We start from the raw sequence: 21,145 nt of genomic DNA, 5'->3' as shown, positions 1-21,145 counted from the left end.
TTTTTTTTTTTTTTTGAGACAGGGTGTAAGTGAGCGAGGGGTAGAGAGAGCGAGAGCAAGAGCGAGAGTGAGAGAGAGAGAGAGAGAGAGAGAGAGAGGAGGAGAGAGGGGGAGAGAGGGGAAGAGAGAAGCAGGGCTCACCCAGGGCTTGTGTTTTTACCCGAAGTGGAGCTTGTGTTCACTCGAGGTGGGTTTCAAGTTCTCCTGATGTGGGTCTCGAACTCACGAACTGTGAGATCATGACCCGAGCCAAAGTCAGATACTTAATGACTGAGCCAGCAGGTGCCTGAGTATGTCATACAAGCACAGGGTAAACTAGGGAATTTATTAAACATTGGAATTCACTTTGTCTATTGAAGGCGTCTCAATATAATGGGAAAATAAAGAGCTTTGTTATATTATCCTAAAAGGAATACCTTCTTTAGCAAGAAGGTGTTAACAGCTGGAACTTTTTGGCATGTTTTTGACCCTGATCTGTGAAATTTGTTAAGTGCTTTGTACCGTATGGTTTGTGGTGGATAAATATTTCAGATTCTGAGCCATTATTATGACAAAACATGTATGTTGAGGATATAGCTTTCAATCTGTTTCCTAACAGAAGCATTAGGAAAATTAAATACTGTTCAAATAGAATTTAGATGAAATGTTTATTTTATCTGCTTAGGAAGCTGTGGATTTTAGGATCTTTACTTTATCTTTAGATAAACATCCTCTTTCATTAACAGATTAAATAATTTTTTTCTTTCTATAATTATAGGGAGTAAAGATCAAAAAATAATAGCATAGTTTATTGTAAAAAGAAACTGTCTTTATTCTGCCACTAGCTAGCCATAACAATTTAGATGCCATAACTTTCCTCATCCGTTATAATGAGAAGATTAAACTGCTTGCTGCATGAGCACAAAGATTTATTCCAGCACCCACATATTATGTTCGACTTTATAAAATGTCCAAATATATTAAATAGCCAAATTCTCCAAAATTCATGGCATAAGGAAGAATTAGAACATTCCCTTTATTTATTTTGTTAATATATTAGCTTATAAGTTTCAGGTATATTTCATTTTACTTTCTAATTTTGTCAACCCAGATTTTCCATATCCTTTGGCTTCTTAACTCTTAAATACGTATTGAATTTTGAAAGAATACTAAAGTTGTATTGAAGAAAAAAGAACACAGTTCTCACTAATATGAAACCATATAGTATTCAAGAACCTCACCTACTTTTTTTTTTTTTTTTAAGTAAGCTCTATGCCCAACGTGGGGCTTGAACTAACGACCCTGAAATCAAGAGTTGCATGCTCTACTGACTGAGCCAGCCAGGCACTTTTTAAACCTTTCTTTTAAATTTTTTTTTCAACGTTTTTATTTATTTTTGGGACAGAGAGAGACAGAGCATGAACGGGGGAGGGGCAGAGAGAGAGGGAGACACAGAATCAGAAACAGGCTCCAGGCTCTGAGCCATCAGCCCAGAGCCTGACGTGGGGCTCGAACTCACGGACCGCGAGATCGTGACCTGGCTGAAGTTGGACGCTTAACCGACTGCGCCACCCAGGCGCCCCAACTTTTTAAACCTTTCTAATATTTTTCCTGTTCTTGGAGGATGAACTATTTATAAACCACAGTATGTTTATCTTTTGATATGTTTAACCTTCACTGACCTTGCCACAACTTGCCCCCTTTTCATCTGCCAAGGGCTGGGAAATAAAGTAAGTTTTTTAGAATGTGCTTAAAATAAATCTAAGTAGACCTGAATGAAAAAGACCCAGAGATGCTTTCATGAATGAAGTACACAAATGCTAGTGCATAGATTTATGTCATTTATATTGACTGCTTAGTTTTTATTATTTGTTTGAGTTCAATTTCATTTTTTTCCAGTTTGATATATAATTGCCATAAATGTTGCATTAGTTTTAGGTATACAACAAAATGATATGTCTATATATTGTGAAATGGTCACCACACTGAGTTTAGTTAACATCCATCCCCTCACATAGTTACACATTTTTTTTCTTGTGATGAGAACTTTTTAAGAGCTCTTTTCTTAGCAGCTTTCAAACATACACTACAGTGTTGTTAACTGTAGCAGCATGCATACATTACCTCCTCAGAACTAACTTCTAACTGGAAGTTTGTATTTTTTGACCACCTGCATCCATTTCCCCCACCCTCACCCACCACTTCTGACAGCCACCAGTCTGTTCTGTTTCTGTGAAATTTTTTTTTTTTTTTTTTTTTTTTTTTTAGATTCTTCTTATAAATGAGATCATGTTGGGGCGCCTGGGTTGCTCAGTTGGTTAGGTGACCGACTTCGGCTCAGGTCACGATCTCACAGTTTGTGAGTTCGAGCCCCGCATCGGACGGGGTTGATAGCTCAGAGCCTGGAGCCTGCTTCGGATTCTGTGTCTCCCCCTCTCTGTACCCTTCCCTTGCTCATGCTCTGTGTCTCTCAATAATAAATAAACGTTAAAAAAATTAAAAAGAAAATGAGATCATGCTCTATTTATTTTTCTCTGACTTATTTTACTTAGCATAATGCCCACCAGGTCCATCCATGGTGTCACAGATGCAAGATAGCATTCTTTTTTTATGGCTGAATAATATTCCTCTGTGTGTGTGTGTGTGTGTGTGTGTGTGTGTGTGTGTGTGTGTACACATACATGTACACTGCAATTTCTTTTACCCATTCATCCCTTGATGAACACTTGGGCTGCTTCTATGTCTCAGTTATTGTAAATAATGCTATAATGAACATGGGGGTGGAGATACTCTTTCAAGTTAATATTTTCAAGTTAATATTTTCATTCTGGGCATAAATGCCCAGAAATAGAATTGCTGGATCATAGGGTAGTTCTATTTTTAATTTTTTGAGGCACCACCATACTGTTTTCCATGGTGGCTGCACCAGTTTACATTCCCACCAGTAGTACATGAGGGTTCCCTTTTCTCCACGTCCCTGCCAACATTTATCTTTTTGACACCAGCCATTCTGAACTAGAGTTTTTAAACCTTGATTTCTTGGATCTCAGCTTTACAAATCAGATTGTAACAAAATCTCTAGACAAGAAGGAAATACTGATTTTGCTTTCTAAATTATTCTGAGTTCTTGGGAAAAATTGATATATTGAGTATTTTGAAAGTTTCTGTACTGTTTTTTAATTTCTTACCCCCTTGCTACAGTAGAGGCAAGTATTAAATCATTGTAAATTTCTAAATAGTAGAGGTCAAATTGTAGAAATGGTGCGTTTATTACAGTAAGTAGACCCTTAAAATGGCAGATTGGATACACGTGCAAGTCAAATGGGAGTCTCTTTACATAAAGAAATGTTCATTATTTTAACTTGATTCTTACAGCGCCAACTTGCAAGTTTTCTCTTTGAGTTGGGATGCACAAGTTCAGCCCTTCAGATATTTGAGAAGCTAGAGATGTGGGAAGATGTTGTCATTTGTTATGAGAGAGCCGGGCAGCACGGAAAGGTATGTCAAAGGAACATGGCGTACACTCGCGAGAGCCTTCCGTTTGGGGGCTTCTTTCTTGCTTTGCTTTGTTTCTCTAAGCCCACTTTTGCTAGTACTTGAGTTACATTCTTTTTCTCACTTTTCCCCCAGAAATCTTTTTAATGTTTCCTCTCGTTTTTGTTGGGGCACATAATTTTATATGTATGCATGTGTGTGTATATGTGAAAGAGAAGAGCAGGCCAAAATTGATACGATGTGTGTTTAAGAATGAATAATGAAAGCGATAAAGACTCTGCAGTTTGGTCTGTTTCCTTTACTAACTCTCCTCCTGAGGACAATTTCAAAGTGAAATATTAGGAATTATTTAAGCATCACTGGGCTGGGCTGCCTGGTGATCAGAGTTTGTGGGGCTGAAGGAAAGTACCTGGGAGGGAGAGCAGCTGGCTTGGCCTATAGAAGATCCGAAGGGTGTGGCCTCCCGCCCTCCTTGGGGCAGAAGAATTGTTAAGTGTGTCACGCACATTTAATACCACCCTTAAATTGGCCAAAGAGGGAAAATGTTGCAATGTTCATATCTGTTATTTATTGTTTTTTCCCCTCATAAATGAACAGAATTTTTGAAAGAACAAGGAGCTCTGCGTTGGGAGTATCTGTTGAAACTGACACATTGAAGTCATATGTTAATTTTGGATTAAACTTTTAAATGACTACATTTGTATCATAAGTACAGTCCACAACAGAGTACAACCCACCCATCGGTTCATTTATTTCTACAGCCAACCTTTTGCCATCACCCTGAAAAAAAGAAGTAATGGCACAAGTACATGTGTGTCTGTTTCTTAAATACCTTCCTAAGCATGTCTTATTTTAGACTAGTAGTAAAAGTTACACTCTCTTCACTAATCACCAATGGCAGTGAAGGTAGGTCTGAGTTGTACTGGCGTAAGGAGAAACCAACCTGGAAATAAAATTTTATTGTAGAAGATTATAGAATTTTAATATTTTCATCCCAGGAAAGAACTCCATAATCATCCGTTCCAATTCCCTCCTTTTTGAAATAGAAAGGAGTCTCTAGTGATTTGCCTCAGGTCACAAAGCTGGTTATTGATTGTTAGCTTGAGAGCCCCCCTGGCTTGGTGGTTAGAAGCAGAGCCTCTAGGCCCAGGCTGTGCGAATTAAGCGCTAGTCTTGCCGCGTGCTCGCTTTGTGCTATTGGGCGAGTTACCCATGCCCGCCCCCCTCCCCATGCCTCAGTTTCCTCACCTAGTGGGACTTAATCAACCTACTCTACAGGTTTTCATGATGTAACCTACGTAAAGACATAGAATGAATGGTCCTTTCCTTACAGTGATATGTGAGTGTTGGCTGCTATTACTGCTCTGTTCTAAGACACTTTTTTTTTTTTTCTCACATTTTAACATCTCTGACTGTATCTGACACTTGATGGCATCTTCCAATTGCTGGCTGTCAAGTGGCCATCTGATCAGCTTGTCTGTGCTTGTCCAGACTTGGTCACAGCTATATTTAGTGTCATCATTTCAATGTGTCATCGTTTCAGTAGTGTTATGTACCTGTTGTCATTGCTACATAGGGTGGATTTAATCGCCATTTAGAATATCTTCGAAAAGATTTTGTTATGATTTGGCCTTGAAACAAAAAAGTTATTGAACACACAGAAAAGGACAGAAGCAAAGTAGAGAGATGTTAAGTTTGGTAGTTGTGAAGTAAACATTTGCCTTTAGAGAAATCACCACAGTTTCATTTACTTTTCTTTAAAAATAACAACTAAGTGCTTTATGGCAGCCAGGAAAGGATGACATCCCTAAGTAAATGAAACTATGTTTTGTATGGAGATATGTGAAAAAAGTTGTCATTTAAAATGTCAGGCAATGTATGGAAGGCAGGAAGAATTGCCAAATTTTTCTGAATGATTTATTTTACGAAAGTATCAGAACAATGAGAGGCTGATGTGATTCCTTCAAGGCATTATGTCATCATGTGATTGAAAGCATTTTTTTATTAGTTAAGAGTTAGTCTTATGATTGGTAGCATCCCAGATTTAATGAAATATAGTATGTTTCTTCGAGGGTTTAAATATCTATGGGCTGCCACTTAAAGCAGTGCTCAGGTGTTTAACAAAGGAGTCGATGGATGGATGAGTATCCGCCTCCCAGTCTGATGCACTTCCCATTGTGTTCTTCACTGTGGTAGTCTCTTCCGTTGGCCAGTAAAGAAATAAACAAACTAGGGGCGCCTGGGTGGCTCAGTTGGTTAAGTGTCCGACTTCAGCTCAGGCCATGATATCATAGTTCGTGGGTTCAAGCCCCGCATCAGGCTCTGTGCTGACAGCTCAGAGCCTGGAGCCTGCTTCAGATTCGGTGTCACCCTCTGTCTCTGACCCTCCCCGATCCCTCTCTGTCTCTCTCTGTCTCTCTCTCTCTCTCTCAGAAATAAACATTAAAAAAATTAAAAGAAAAAGAATGAATAAACTGTATGTAAAATTAGGGTAGTTTTTGAAATAGTGATTTTTGAGATAATTAAGTTGTTGAATCACAAGCACCCAGGTATATTTTGAAATACGAAATTTATGTAAATATTTTTTAAAAGTGTGGAAAGCGGAGACTCTCTCAGTGCAGAAGAAAAAAATAAGGAATCCATCCCTTTCAGAGAAAGGATTTGACTCTTTCCCCCAAAGTAATTGTAGTATTAATATATTTTTTAATTGGTACATGACCTTGTAAGCATTGTCTTATGTTCATGATAAATTCTCATGTTTCTGATTACTCTAGAAAATGTGTGTCTTTTTTCTAGGAATGCATGGTCATTTACTTTGTCTTAAAGTCTTTTGTGAGTTTCAGCCAAACATCCCTCAAATTTTTTATTTTAAAAGTTGATTTAGCATTTCATTTGTCACATAAAAGACTTACCTTACCTTTTATTCTTATGTTATATTTGCTGATCAGTTTAACCATAGACCCTAAAAAAGTTTTGCTTTAAGCTGGAAGCAAATGTTTTATTTCTAAAACAGCTGAGATTCTGTTAGTATTTGGTCATGTGCCAACAGTTGTCACCACGTTTGATTTAACTAGAAGTTTGTGAAATTTTAATCCTTCCATTTAGTGCTTAACGGCGTAATTTATTTTTAAAAGGCAAATTCGGAAAAGTAATTCTAATTATTGTGTTCTGGTGCTCGCACCCTATTATTGTAGGGTCTCAGACTTTCTAATTTAGATATTCCTTAACAGAAATTCTCATTATTTAATGACCATTGGCAAAATAGCTTAGATTAATTTTGCCTGACCTTGGGATCAGACCTGGTTCTCATCTGTTAGCATTTAGTTTTTTTAAACTTATCTGGCACACTTCTAGCAGTTTCCCCAAGCCTATGGACAAATTCTTATTTTGGTGTGCAGATTTGATCCCTAAATGAAAGACAAAGACTGAGTTGGTATAAACTGCCTGCAGAAGATGGGAGGGGAGTGGAATGACAAGGATTAGGACCTCTCTTTTTTTCTTGAAACAAGGCTTACCTGAGATTACATAGCCTTATTTTTTATTTAGCTGTGTTTGCAGATCATTGTAGCCATAGGCTCTTAAAAACTTTTCCTTTAAGTTATAAGTAAATGTTTTACTTCTAAAACAGCTGAGACTGTTTTAGCAGTCGGTTTGGGTTTTTTGGGGGGGATCGGAGGTAGGTTTCTAAAAAAAGGTTCTAAAATAGTTTCTTTATATGATGTAAAGTATCTCCTGCAAACTCTTTTCCCACACTGCAGCCAGAGTGATCTTCCTAAAAAACAAATCTGATCAGGTCACTCCCACTCTTCAGGCACTTCCCTTTGTCTCCAGGATTAAGTCAGAGCTCTTTAGCATGAATGGTTTACTGACCACTTCGTGATCTGACTCCTGCTTACATTGCTAACTGCTTTGTCCCCCTCTTTTATCTCTGCTTCATCCCCCTTTGTACTTGCTCATTGAGGTTGTGTTCAGAGTTCCAGCAGGACGAAACTACTTGTCATTTCTTGACTTTGCAGCATTGTTTCGCCTCAGGACCTTTGTATGTGCTATTGTCTGTCTAGAACTTGTCCTCCTTCAGCTCACTCCTACTTATATTCTTCAGGTTTCTCCTTGGTGATTACTTTCCACAGTGAGCTTTCCCTGCTACCTCCCTCTCAGATTTGGGGGTGTTTTCCTGTGTGCTTCTATGGCACCCAACATTATTCTGATTTCCCCTTTCCTGGTTTACTTCACGTACTAAACTGTAAGCTGTTTAAGAACCAGACTTGTGTCTGTAGTATTTACAGTGGTCTTCCCAACACCTAGCATGGGCCTGACACATGGTGAGTCCTCAAAAATATTTGCTAAATGAATGGCTTGTAGCAATTCATTATGAATAGTTACTGCATTGAAACAAATCTCCAAGTAGAGACTATACTCCCTTTGGGCTTTACATGTGGCAAAAGAAACCTCTCCAACTCTTGCCATGTATTCTGTCTCCAAAAACAAATTATGAGATCTCTCGCCTCCCATTTTAATCTTTTACCTTTAGGAATAGAAGCAGGTGCCTTCAAGAAATTTATTCTTGCTTAGTAGATGCTAGACACTGGGGGAGCATGCTGTTATTATGTAGCACAATATTTTGAGTGCCTCTTTCGTACTGTGTACTTCATGTAATTATTAATTTGTCACTGTCATGTACTATTTATAAAATATACAAAGTGTGAATTGTTTCTGCCACTTTACTGATTAGTCCTAGTAAGCAGTTTTTGGAATCTGAGCTTAGACCTTCCTCTTCTCTTAAGCCCTCAGTCCTTTCTCCCCCGTGCCTCTCGCTGGGGTTGTTATTAATTCCTTAAAAATTAGGTGTTCGATTTGTAAGACAAAACCTGCCATTGTGCCCACTTGAATGAGAAGAATAGGCAAAATTACTGAACGTACCCTGTTAGTTGGTAAGGCAAAATGGGTCATGAACAGCTAATTGGATAACTAAGGCTGCTTTTAATTATTCTGTCTTATCTTGGACCTGAAGGATTTATGTTGGCAAGTACCTTCAGAAAATCAAGCCAGAGCATGGTGTTGTCACACACATAAATGTAAAAAGCAATTAGTGAGCACTTGTCTCCGTGAGAGACTGAACAGGACTAGGCACCAGCACACCTAGAAGTCTAGCTGGGAGCAACCCACTGGGGAGGGATGAAGTGTTCTGCACTTTTCACCTCTCAGTTGCTCTTCAAAGGACAAGAATTTAGACTAGGCACAAACGGCCTTTCTGCTAGGATTACCCCTGGCCAGCCATATGGTGCTATCTTAGCTCTGCCCTGTCATCCTTAGTCACCGTGTCAAGGACAGTAGCACACCTTTCCAGTAGCCATTCTCCCTGCCTTTGTAGAGCCCACCTCTGGCATAGTGAAAATCAGAATCCATTTTCGCTCTCTGCTGCCGGGGAAAAGACTGGAATTAAGCTCTGCCCAAAGTTGTTGAGTTATATGCACGCACTCACACAAACACATTTTTTTTTTTTTAAGCCTGAGGCTTTTGTCAAGTGGCCAAATCTGACTATTAGTGTGACATTAAATTCTTAGCCTACATTTTTCCACCCCCTTGGAATAAACCTCTGGCCATTAGGCCTAATCCTGTCATTTCTGTAGTCTTCAAAGACACTCTTTATAGTTAGTACCACATCTGGGTCTAAAGTTCATTTTCGCCCCTTCATTCTTTGCCAGGAGAGCTTCTTAGAGTTGTTGCTCTGCTGATTCACAACTGCCTGTAATGACCAGATGTAATGTCAGATGAGGGCCAGGCCACACTTATCACACTTTATAATTATTAATGCCTTTCGCTCATTCACAAAATCAAGGCATAAATCACAGCCAGCAGGGGTAGTTTGTTTTGATAATTCCTCTGACTCAAGGATGAATGATTTTCCTCAACTGTTTTATCTTCGTTTTCAGCAGGGATTGAACTTCACTTTTACCCATATCCTTGATCAGATACCAGAAGCTCCTTTTAGGCCATTGGTTTCATTTCTCAGTATTTTTAGTCCCAACAAGAGTCATTTCCTAGGTGTGACTCCTTGGGTTATAAGGGCCTGTGAAATTCAGATTCTGCTATATGACCTCTCTGTCAACTAGAATAAACTTGTTGTTAGGTCCTAATTTAGTCATACTTAGTACTGATGTTGGCCAGAGCACATCCTATAAAGGAGTTCTTCCTTTGTTCTCAATGGGAAGAATCTTTTATGTCTTTATTTAGAATCTGAAGACACTTAGAAAACACCAGGAGCCCTTTGTGACTTTAGTGTTAGTTTTAGTTAAATTCATCCAACATTTATAGAGCACCTACAGTGTGCCAGGCAGTGGTATACCAAAGATGATTATGAGACAGAACTTCCCTCCGAAGAGCTTATAGTTTGATAGTACAGATGCACATGAGGAGAATACTTTAGCCTAAGATAGCAGGTGCTAAGATGGAAGTATGTACAAATTCCAAATTTTATTTGGCGGTTGTATTGAGAGCTAAATATTTCTCCCTGTGCCTTCCCGTAAGGCAGTAGTAGTCCACTCAGTTTGTATCTTATACAGGCTTTTTCTCTGAGATCTCTAGCATCTCCTCCTGTGACTCTACACGCTTTCATAAAAAAGTGATATTTGGTTGAAATTAGCCTTACGTGGAAAACTTTAACCTTGTAATAATCAGTAGTCTTCTCCTTTGACCTCACTTCCTCCAGTCCTGTTGGCTCAGTTACGTCAGTCACTTACTCAACAATTGACAACAGCACTTCTACTGTTGGAGAAACTATTAAGCAGTTCACCAATGAGATTATTTACAGAAAATGTTGATGTTCCTAGAAGCTGTTTCCAGTTCACTTCCTTCTTTCTAGTAGTGAAACCCCAAGCATCTTACTTTCTAATCTGGTTTTCCAAAACGAGTTGAGAAAGAGCACAAACATTAGTTTAGGGCTTACTGTGTGCCTGACAAAAAGCTAGGTACATTTCACATCTAGTTCTTGTAGGTAAGGTGCACATGAAGAACAGACTCTCAAAATATTAACCTGCTCAGGGTCCTACATTTTGTAAGTAAAACTAGCATTTGAACTGCCTTTCTGACTAAAGGTACTTGTGTTCTTGAAGATCTTCCTATACCTGGAAGTCTGTAGACTGGATTATGCAACACAGTTTTCTAGGGACATGGTAGGACTCTTATGGTTGTAAGAGAACCAACATATATTACCTTAGGCAAAAAAGGGAATTTATTGGTTCATGCGACTGAAAATTCTAGTAGACCTGGCAAAATAGCTGTATCCAGGGGCTGAGGTGATATCATCGTGGTTTTGAGGCTCTCTTGATAAGGCAGATAATATCGCCTTATCCATGACTCTAACACAAATGTTCTAATAAGGACTTAGGGGCCAAAGTCATGGGCCCTGACCTCCAGTAGGCCCCACATGAGCCATATGGAAGGGGTTCCCCTCAGAGAACAGGAGTTACTATTATCAGAAGATCAGAAAAGGGATACTGAGTAGGAAAAAGAGCAATTGATGTCCACTATAGGGTGGAAGTTTAATGCTCTAAATCTGTTGTTATGAGAAGTATTTTGTTTGGCTTACACAGTATTTTGAAAAAAAATAAACATTTTCAGGTAGTTTCTTCTAGGTATCTTGATCTCTTGGCTTCTCTTAAATGATGTGGAAACACAAGGCCAAATTCCCACATTATTGTTCTAACTGGCATTCCTTCTTTTATGGGCTCACACCCCAGCCTGCGTCATTCATTCTCAATAATTGGCAAGGATCTCTGGGCATTTGAGCCTGGGACCCTTGCTCTAAGCAGTGCAGATTACCAGTGCAGGTATCAGGAAGTGGAGCGTTAGTCCAGCCATAATTGTAGCTTCTGCTTAAGCCTCAGCCACATGTCATTTTATACTGAGATTCACTGTGTGTAATTATTTCTAAAAAAAATTGTATTAAAAATACTAATTAGTTTTTTTCAATTACAGAATAAAATAGTTTATTGCAGCAGCCTAGATAATGTATGTATGTATGTGTGAGTAGAGGGATGGTCTTTGTGGTTTGCAGGTGACAAGATTCTTGCAAGCAACCCAGCTTAATTGTAGCCAGCTGCCCATTTAAATATGCCTTTTCATGTTTGGGAATGCAGTTTTATTCTATGTAATAGATATTTAGATGACAAATTTCTTGTATTCTGTAAAAATGTACATCTATATTTTCCCGTAGGGAAGTAGCAACCCATAGCCAGAAATACCAAAGCTGTTGCATTCTGTGAAGATTCCTGGCCACCCACATTTTGATATTGCAAAAGAGATATTATAAGCCCTTGTGCTTTATTTATGTTCACTGGGCATATCTATTATAGTTCTTTATTTGACAATGAATTATATAAATCGAGTGGCTAAGTGGAGGAGGGAGGAGCCAATAGAGCATTTTTGGAAAGAGTGAGGAAGAAGACTGAGGAATGCAGGGTGACTAACTGAAGAGAGAAAATATATTGCCTACAAGCTTTGCCCTTGGGAAAGATAATGCTGTTGGCAGGATGAAGAGGTATAAAATCTCAAGGAGAAAGAACTGACTTATCTACTAGAAAAATGTGGGATAGGAATTTGAGGAAAGAAGAGGCCAATTCAGACCAAGCAAGATCACTGCTTTTGTGTTTCTTCTTCAGGAGGCTGCCCCATTCTGGCTCTGTAGACCCATGTTACAGTGAATAAAATACCCAGAATTGAAATTGTTTGGTGACAGGAGTTGCATACCACCCACTCCCTATGTTCCTCATTCTTGTAAGTGTTTATTTAGGTAGATATGAATTGGTGGAGGAAGTATTTGAAATCCCCAGTACCTTAGCATTTACAAATGTGAAGGTTTTCCTGATGGTTATTTAATCTTTCATTTGTGTATTGGTCTTCTTTGCAAGTTTGCCAACACTAGGGCTGTGTTAAATGTCTTCGGACTCTGGTGAATCTTTACAGCCTATACAATATTTGTAGAATGGTAGTTTTAGGTCATGCAGGTGTTTTAAGGGTATGGCTTGATGTTCCGAATCTTGGATCCTATTTTTTTTATAGGGTACCTGTAGAGTATAGTACTCCCTTATAATTCTTTTTATTTCTGTAAGGTTGGTAGCGATTTCTGATCTTTCATTTCTGATTTTAGTAATTTGAATGTAAAGAACCAACTTTTGGTTTGTTTCTTTTGTTTTTCTATTCTTTCTTTATTTACACTGACCTTTATTATGGCCTTCCTTCTTTGGGTTGAATTTAATTTTCTTGTTTTTTTTTTTTTCCTAGTTTCTTATGGTAGAAGATGAGATGATTGCTTTGAGTTTTTTTTTTTTTTTTTTCCCAGTACAGGCATTTACAGCTATAACTTTTCCTCTAAACACTGTTTTCATTGCATCCCATAAATCTTGGCATATTATATTGTTTTTATTTATCTCAAAGTGTTTTTAATTTCCTTATGATTTCTTTTTTGACCTATTGGTTATTAGGCACTGTGTTATTTGATTTCCATGAATTTGTGAATTCCCCAGATTTCTCTGTTACTGATTTCTAATTTCATCGCATTGTGGTTGAAGAATGTACTTTGTATGACTTCAGTCCTTTCAAATTTATTGAGACTTGTTTTACAGCCTAAGGTGTAGTATACCCTGGAGAATGTTCTGTGTGTATTCTGCTGCTATTGGGTGGAGTGTTCTTTAGATGTCTTTTAGGCTTAATTAGTTTATGGTGTTATTTTTTTATTTCTATCTTCTGTATAGTTGTCGTATCCATTACTGGAAGTTGGAAAGTGAAGTCTTCATATATTATTAATGAATTGTGTATTTCTTCCTTCAGATCTGTCCGTTTTTGCTTCATGTAACTTGGGGCTCTGTTGTTAGGTGAATATATACTTATAATTATGTCTTCTTGATGGAGTGAATATATATCATTAAATTACCCTTTCCTCATCCTATTAACAATTTTTGTCTGATACTGATAGCCACTCCAGCTCATTTTTGGTTACCGAATGTATGTATGGTGTGTCTTCTTTTCTTTCCTTTCCTTTTTATTTTCAGCCTTTTTTTCTGTCTGACTCTAAAGTGTGTCTCTTGTAGACAGCATTTCATTGAATCATTTTTTTAATACTTTCTGCCAATCCCTGGCTTTTCTTTTTAATTTTTTTTAACGTTTATTAATTTTTGAGAGAGAGAGTGCAAGTGGGGGAGGGGCAGAGAGAGAGGGAGACACAGAATCTGAAGCAGGCTCCAGGCTCTGAGCCGTCAGCACAGAGCTGGACGCGGGGCTGGAATCCACAAGCTCTGAGATCATGACCTGAGCCGAAGTCAGAGGCTTAACCAACTGAGCCATCCAGGTGCCCCTAATCCCTGCCTTTGATTGCAGTGTTTAATACTTTTAAATTTAATTACTGATAATGTAGAATATATATTGGCTATTTTGTTATTTTCTATATGTTTTATGTCTTCTGTCTTTCCCTATTTCTGTCTTCTTTTTGGCTGAATGTGCCATTTTAATTCCTTTGTCATTTTTGCTTTTTTTTTTTTTAAGTTTTTATTTTTAAGCAATCTCTACACCCAACATGGGGCTTGAACTTACAACCTCAAGGTCAAGAGTCGCATGCTGTATAGACTGAGCCAGCCAGGTACGACTACTTTTTTTTTTTTTTTTTTCTTTTTGAGTTATTTTCTTAGTCCTTGTACCAGGAACCATTTAAAATAGCATGTTTTTGGGGCGCCAGAGTGGCTCAGTCAGTTGGGCGGCCGACTTCGGTTCAGGTCATGATCTCGCGGTCCGTGAGTTCAAGCCTCGCGTTGGGCTCTGTGCTGACAGCTCAGCGCCTGGAGCCTGTTTCTGATTCTGTGTCTCCCTCTCTCTGACCCTCCCCCGTTCATGCTCTGTCTCTCTCTGTCTCAAAAATATATAAACGTTAAAAAAAAATTAAAAAAATAAAGTAGCATGTTTTTAAAGTGTCTATTAAACCTGTCATTGGGCATTCTCGGTGACAGTTTCTGTTGGTTGCTTTTTTTCCTTATGTAATGGCCATACTTTCTTGTTTCTTTGCCTATTTTTGTAATTTGTTGTTGAAAATTGGATGTTTTAAATAATATAATGTGGCAACTCTAGATATCAGGTTGTTACTGCTGTTTGTGTTCTTTTGTGTTTAGTGACATTTCTTAACTAATTCTGTAAAATCTGTATGCTTTGTCCGTGTAGCTGCTGAAGTCTCAGGTTGATTAGCTGAATGGTCAGCTAATGATTAGACAGGAAATTCCTTGAATGCCTAAATCGACAAGCCTCCCAATCTTTGCTGATGGGCTCTGTGTGTGTGTATGTGTGTGTCGGAGCATGCTTCCAACACTCAGCCAGGCAGTTAACAACCCTGCCTTAGCTTTCACTGAGTGCTTGTGCAAAGCCTCGAGTTCAGCCTCAGGTTAGAGCTTAGGGCCTTCTCGGGTCTTTCCTGAATGTGTGTACCATGTTATACATTCATGGCCTTCTGGACTCCCATGAATATGTTGGTGCCTTTCAAAGCTCTTATGTATATCTCATTCCCTTTTTCCACTTTTTTTGGTTAGCCTGTTGTTTGTCCCACTTGTTCTTTACCACTTCAGACAGCTACAGAATTACCAGTTGTCTGTAATTGTTTTTGACAAAGACTTTTCACTGGGCAAACTCAGAGTTAGGTTAAATACAGACAGCCTTGCAAGTTGTAGAAAGGGGAATAGGAACGGTGCAAGTTAAGGTCATACAAAGTGGGGCACCTGGGTAGGTCATTCAGTTAAGTGTCCAACTTTGGCTCAGATCCTGGTCTTGAGGTTCGTGAGTTCGAGTGCCACGTCGGGCTGTCAGCATGGAGTCTGCTTCAGATCATCTGTCTTCCTTTCTCTCTGCCCCTCCCCTGCTTGCACATGCACTCTCTCTCTCAAAAATAAATATATAAAAATTTTTTTTAATTAAACAAAATCACACAAAACTTCTTCTTATCAAGATATCACTACTTTTTAAAAATAAACATTCCTTGGATTATTTCAAGTTTTTGGTTAACTTCCAGAATTATGAAAAAGTTGATTCTAAAACTTTTTGTCAGTTTTCTTGTTGCCTTTATGGAGTAGGGAATTTTCAGAGGTTCTTAGACCACTATTTTTGCTGATGTACACCTGTGGAATATAGGAAGAGTACTGAACCTGAAATTAAAGTCCCATTTTTCAACTTAGTATCTTTTGGTTTTGAGCTGGCCAGTTGGCCCATGGCCATATTATTACCTACCTCTCAGACTTACTGTAGGGATTAAATGAAATAATGCATTTAACAATATATTGGAGGGGCGCCTGGGTGGCTTGGTCGGTTAAGCGTCCGACTTCGGCTCAGGTCATGATCTCACGGTCCGTGAGTTTGAGCCCCGCGTCGGGCTCTGCGCTGACAGCTCAGAGCCTGGAGCCTGTTTCCGATTCTGTGTCTCCCTCTCTCTCTGCCCCTCCCCTGTTCATGCTCTGTCTCAAAAATAAATAAATGTTAAAAAAATATATATATATTGGATAAAAACGAATTGTAAATCACTGTCAAAGGGGAGGACACATAAGGCGTTTAAAAGGCAAAACATGAAGGAAAGATTGTATCATTCAAGTTTTGTTATGGAAACAAAAGTAGCAGAGCTACTTTGAGTAGTTTTGGGAATAAGGGGTTTACGAAAGGAGTTAGATCTTACACAGATGTGGGAAGAGCCGAGAAACGAAGGTGTGGAAGAGGGAATAGAAGGACCAGGGCAAAATCATTTATCAGTCCACTTGAAGCACTGGCACGAGTGGACAAGTCAGAACTTACCAGGGAGTCTGAGAAGCTGAGTACTTCCAGCCGTGAAATGGGAGCGTGAAGGAGGAGCTTGTGGAGAGACCTGTGGAAAGCTGTTGTCTGTATGTGGCTCCCAGCCCTGGGGTCCACGGTGAAATGTCTGCTGGCCATCCTGGAGCTGCTGTTGGTTGGCAGGGCCTGCAGTCAGAGGCACAAGCTGGATGCAGAGAGCAGAGGACAAGCGGGGGTCTGCAGGACATCTCTGCATCTTGTCTGACACCGTACTTAACCATGACCACCTTCCAAGAGTAAAAGCTGTTGCTTTACTTCTGCCTTTCACATCCCCACCAAACTCCCCCTCTGACCAGCTCTAATGTGAAATTGGAAGGGAAAGGAATTTTAGGAAACACATTTTAGTTTCCAGCTGAAGCAACTTGACATCGCAGTACATATGACCCGGCAGTGGGTTAGCCCTTTGGCTTGGGGATTTACTTATTTGGAAAGTTTCAAACTACTACTAACAGGTACAGAGTATTTTATATATTATGTTATGTAAAGAAGAGTTTTTGACTTGGGGAAACTTACAATTTCTTTGAAAGAGGCTGAAATATTGAAGCATTCTTAAAACATGAGAAGAAAAGCAACTAGAAATACATATTTATTTTCCATATCTTTATTGAGATGAGTTCCTTAAAGGTAATATATCAAATGAATTTTTGTAAATTGAACATTTCCTAATAACAAGTTACAGTATCAGGAATATGATCATTTCCACTTGGTTTTTGGTTGACATCAGCACACCATTTGTCTGAGTTTTGGAGTATTATTAGCATGATGTCATCAAGGTCCTAGATTGATGAGGTCTAATGAGATGGTGAGACAGTCAAGGTCCTTGCAGACTAAATTATACCAGGAAAGTGTACTTCTCTCTGTGCTAGTGAAAGCCCACTACATCTGATGTTGTCTGGCTATTAGGTAGAGAAAAATGTATTTACTGTATCAGTACCTGCTTATCATATGTCAGGGGGTGTGATTATTTGCTCCAGGAAAGAGATCATGTCTGGAACAGTAGGTATAATTAGAGCCACCATTATATTAAGTTTGTAATAATCTGACATTTTCCAGGACCCATCTATATTCTGCTCAGTTTAAATGGGTCAAACTGCCTGCACTCACACACTTTGCAGTATCTCTCACGTGTTTGATAGTGGGACACATTTCTGTAGTTTACATAGATATGCAATGGTGCTTTGGGTTTTCTCTTAAGGGGGAGAGTAAGCTTGGGGCTTTCACATGGCATTTTATTCTGCATTAGTCCTCAGTGAAGGCTCTGCTGGTTGTTGGATATATCTAATTCAACTATGTATTCAAGAAGTAGGGAGGTAACCACTGGGTGGGTCCAGAGACTTACTAGGCCTACCGTGGGATAGACTCACTCCCATAAACCCACTAACTCATCATGGTAATATTCTGGGTCCCAGAGGATTATCATTAACTAAGAACCAATCAACCTTGAAAAGACAGGTACAGTATTTCTTTCCCTCTAGGATAGAATTACCCGGCAAATGTTAAAGGTACATCTTTGAGGGGGCACATGAGTGACTCAGTCAGTTAAGCGTCCTACCCTTGATTTTAGCTCAGGTCATGATTTCATGGTGCATGGGATCGCGCTCCGCATCAGTCTTTGCGCTGACAGCACTTTCTCCTGTTCTCTGTCTCTCCCTGAATTCGCACGCTCTTTCTCCGCCATTCCTCTCTCAAAATATATAAACTTTAAAAAAAATGTTATGTCTTTGGGGAAGACAAGGGAAGAATTATGGTACATGCTAGTTATATTATAGTGGGGTCCTTCCTCACCAGTATTGACTCCTTCATTCCTTCCTTCCTCCTTTCCTCCCTCCGTCCCTCCCTTTCTAATTTTTAAAAAATGTTTATTTTTTTGATAGTGCAAATAGGGAAGGGGCAGAGAGAGAGGGAGACAGAGGATATGAAGCAATCTCTGAGCTGACAGCAGCAGCCCAATGCGGGGCTTGAACTCACAAACCACGAGATCATGATCTGAGCCAAAGTCGGATGCTCAACCGATTGAGTTACACAGGTACCCCTCTGATTTTTTTTAAAGAGCCTCTGACTGTGAAATGACTCCAGGATAGGCATTGGGTGAGAAACAATGTTTTAGCATGGTGACCTGGGTCAGACGTCTGACCCCAAACCTAGATTTTTTTTTTTTTTAATGTTATGTAGATCAAGTTTGGACTTAGGTGTACATCTCATTTGGCCTTAAGGCTTCCTGGTGAGTCAGCAACCACCTAAGATCCATGCTAGTTGCACTATTGTAATTATTACTCTGGCTGTTCCTGTTGCAAACAACCATGCTCCTCTTACTTCTGAGGGGTTGAGTGCCATCAGTTGGTCTCTATCTATTCTAATCATCCCCTGAAATCTGGAAGCTCATTTCAACTGAAGAACCTCCCAAGTGTTCCCCCCAGCTTACAGGACATCTATAGCACTTTTAAGGGATGCTAATACTGCCATATACAATGTATTTCTCAAAGTTAAGATGTAAAGAATATCCCCTGGGCCCTCTTGGAGGACATTGGGATGGGTGAACAGGTTGCAAATAATAAATTGACAACAACTTTTTCTTCCTAAGTTGTTAGATTCTTTCCTTCACATCACACCAAGGAATTTCTGGCATCTCAACTTAGTTTTGGCCACTTTTTTTTTTTTTTTCTTCAGTTTTGGCCACATTTGAGTCCAGGTTTTAGCCAAGCAATTGAGCAAATAATTGAGAGCCATCCCCAGCTGCTTGAGTAGTTAGCCTTATGAATCAAATAGTACTGATGAGTACCTAAATTCAGCTGATTAAAATTGTGATCCGCTTTGTCTATGGTCTGTCACCCTTAGAATCTCTTTTTCCATATGGTCCAAGATTTTCCCCCTCTAGAAAGTAAATACAGTCTTGCAGTTCTCTTTGTGTATAAGTGTATTTACATGAGTGGAGGCAGTAAGGGATGGAAGGGGTCAGCGATGAGGAGAACTAGCATTCTCTTGCAAGGTACTTCCCTGAGGTACAGTCATTATACTGTCTTTTTTGTTTTTTTAATGCTTTTTTTGAGAGAGAGAGAGAGAGAGAGCATGAGCAGGGGAAGGGCAGAGAGAGAGAAAGGGAGACAAAGAATCTGAAGCAGGCTCCAAGCTGTCAACACAGAGCCCGATTTGGGGCTCGAACTCATGAACTGTGAGATCATGACCTGAGTCGCAGTCGGACGCTTAACTGATTGAGCCATCCAGGCGCCCCGGTCATTGTATTGTCTTTAAGCAAGGTAGCACTAGTCTTAACAGGTAGGGGAGGACTGCCTCTGCTGGCATAGGAAACTCAGTAGGGTTTGGAGGTTTCTATTTTCAGAATCATCCCGTATGTCCTTATTTAAATTCTTGGGTCTTGCTCCTTCATGGTCAGTGCCCTCTTCTCCTGGCCATGATGAAGTAAGTGGTACTAGAGTAACCCTCTCGTTTAAACAACCATTGCAGTTATTATTGCTAAGAACCAAACCACATCAAAACTTTAGTGTCTTAAAACAATAAGAATCATTTGTTTATCTTGCATTGTTTCTGTGGAACAACTTTAGGAAGGGCTTGACCAGGCCACTTGTGATGTGAGAAAGGTGAGGTGATATGACAGTAACTGTAAATGAACTTTGATAAATTGAAGATGTGCATGATTACCTCTAGAGCAATCACTCAAAAATAATAAAATGACAGGGCACCTGGGTGGCTCAGTCAGTTAAGCGTCCAACTTTTGATTTTGGCTCAGGTCATGATCTCAGGGTCGTGAGATTGAGCCCTGTGTTAGGCTCCATGCTGAGCATGGAACCTGCTTAAGATTCTCTCTCTCCCTCTCCCTCTCCCTCTTCCCATACCCCATGTACACACATATTTCCTCTCTCTTTATCTCTAAATAAATAAATAAATAAATAAATAAATAAATAAATAAATAAATAAATAAAATGATGTGTGGTTAAAAGGCAATAGAGGAAATAAAACAAATGACTAAAACATATTTGATTAACCCAGTGAGATGCCTTCATTTGCACATAGACCTAGTGAAACTGAGTTTGTCCTGTATTCAGAATTCACGTAGCAGCAATGTCTACATCCGAGTTTTGGCTATACTACCTTGGCAGCTACGAGGAAAAAGAAATTCTTTGAGGCAATCTTAGAAATAACTTGCTTCTCTGAACTTGAGGATTTAAAACACTGAATGTCATTTTCTTTCTTTGTGCTATTTGGTGAAATTAGAAGCCACCAACCTACCTCACAGCCTGGTATCTTCAGTGTCCTATCACTTAATTCACAGAAGCCTTTTTTTTTTTTTTTTAATTTAAATTTTAGTTATTTAACACAGAGTGCAATATTGGTTTCAGGAGTAGAATTCAGTGATATATCACATACAACACCTAGGGCTTATCACAAGTACTCTCCTTAGTACCCATTACCCAGGGCACCTGCATGGCTGGTTGGTTAAGTGTCCAACTCTTGATTTTATCTCAGGTCATGATCTCACGGTTCATGAGTTCGAGCTCCACATCAGGCTCTGAGCTGGAATTCTGTCTTTCTCTCCCTCTCTCTCTGCCCCTCCCCCCACTTCCATGCACAGTCTCTTGCATGCTCATTCCCAGAATAAATAAACTTAAAAAGATACCCATCACCCATCTAGCCTGTCTCTCACCCACCTCGCTCCATCAACTCTCCGTTTGTTCTTTATCATTAAGAGTCTCTTGAGGTTTGTTTTCCTCTCTCCTCTCTCCCTGCTTCCCATATGTTCATCTCTTTTGTTTCTTAAATTCTATATATGAATGAAATCAAATGATATTTGTCTTTCTCTGAT

The 21,145-nt window shown here is 39.3% G+C and overlaps 1 protein-coding gene across 1 annotated transcript in view; it reads left to right on the top strand.

Annotated features, from left to right (window-relative positions):
- TTC27 (tetratricopeptide repeat domain 27) overlaps positions 1-21,145 on the top strand; it is a 188,164-nt gene that overhangs the window by 100,612 nt on the left and 66,407 nt on the right. Inside the window, exon 12 of the mRNA XM_045054699.1 lies at positions 3,355-3,477. Within this exon, the coding sequence (XP_044910634.1) occupies positions 3,355-3,477 (123 nt within the window). The remainder of the gene's footprint in view (positions 1-3,354; positions 3,478-21,145) is intronic.

Source organism: Felis catus, chromosome A3 (assembly GCF_018350175.1).
Source record: "Felis catus isolate Fca126 chromosome A3, F.catus_Fca126_mat1.0, whole genome shotgun sequence".
In the NCBI taxonomy this organism is placed as follows: Eukaryota; Metazoa; Chordata; class Mammalia; order Carnivora; family Felidae; genus Felis; species Felis catus.
This window is presented reverse-complemented; position numbering and strand designations above follow the sequence as displayed.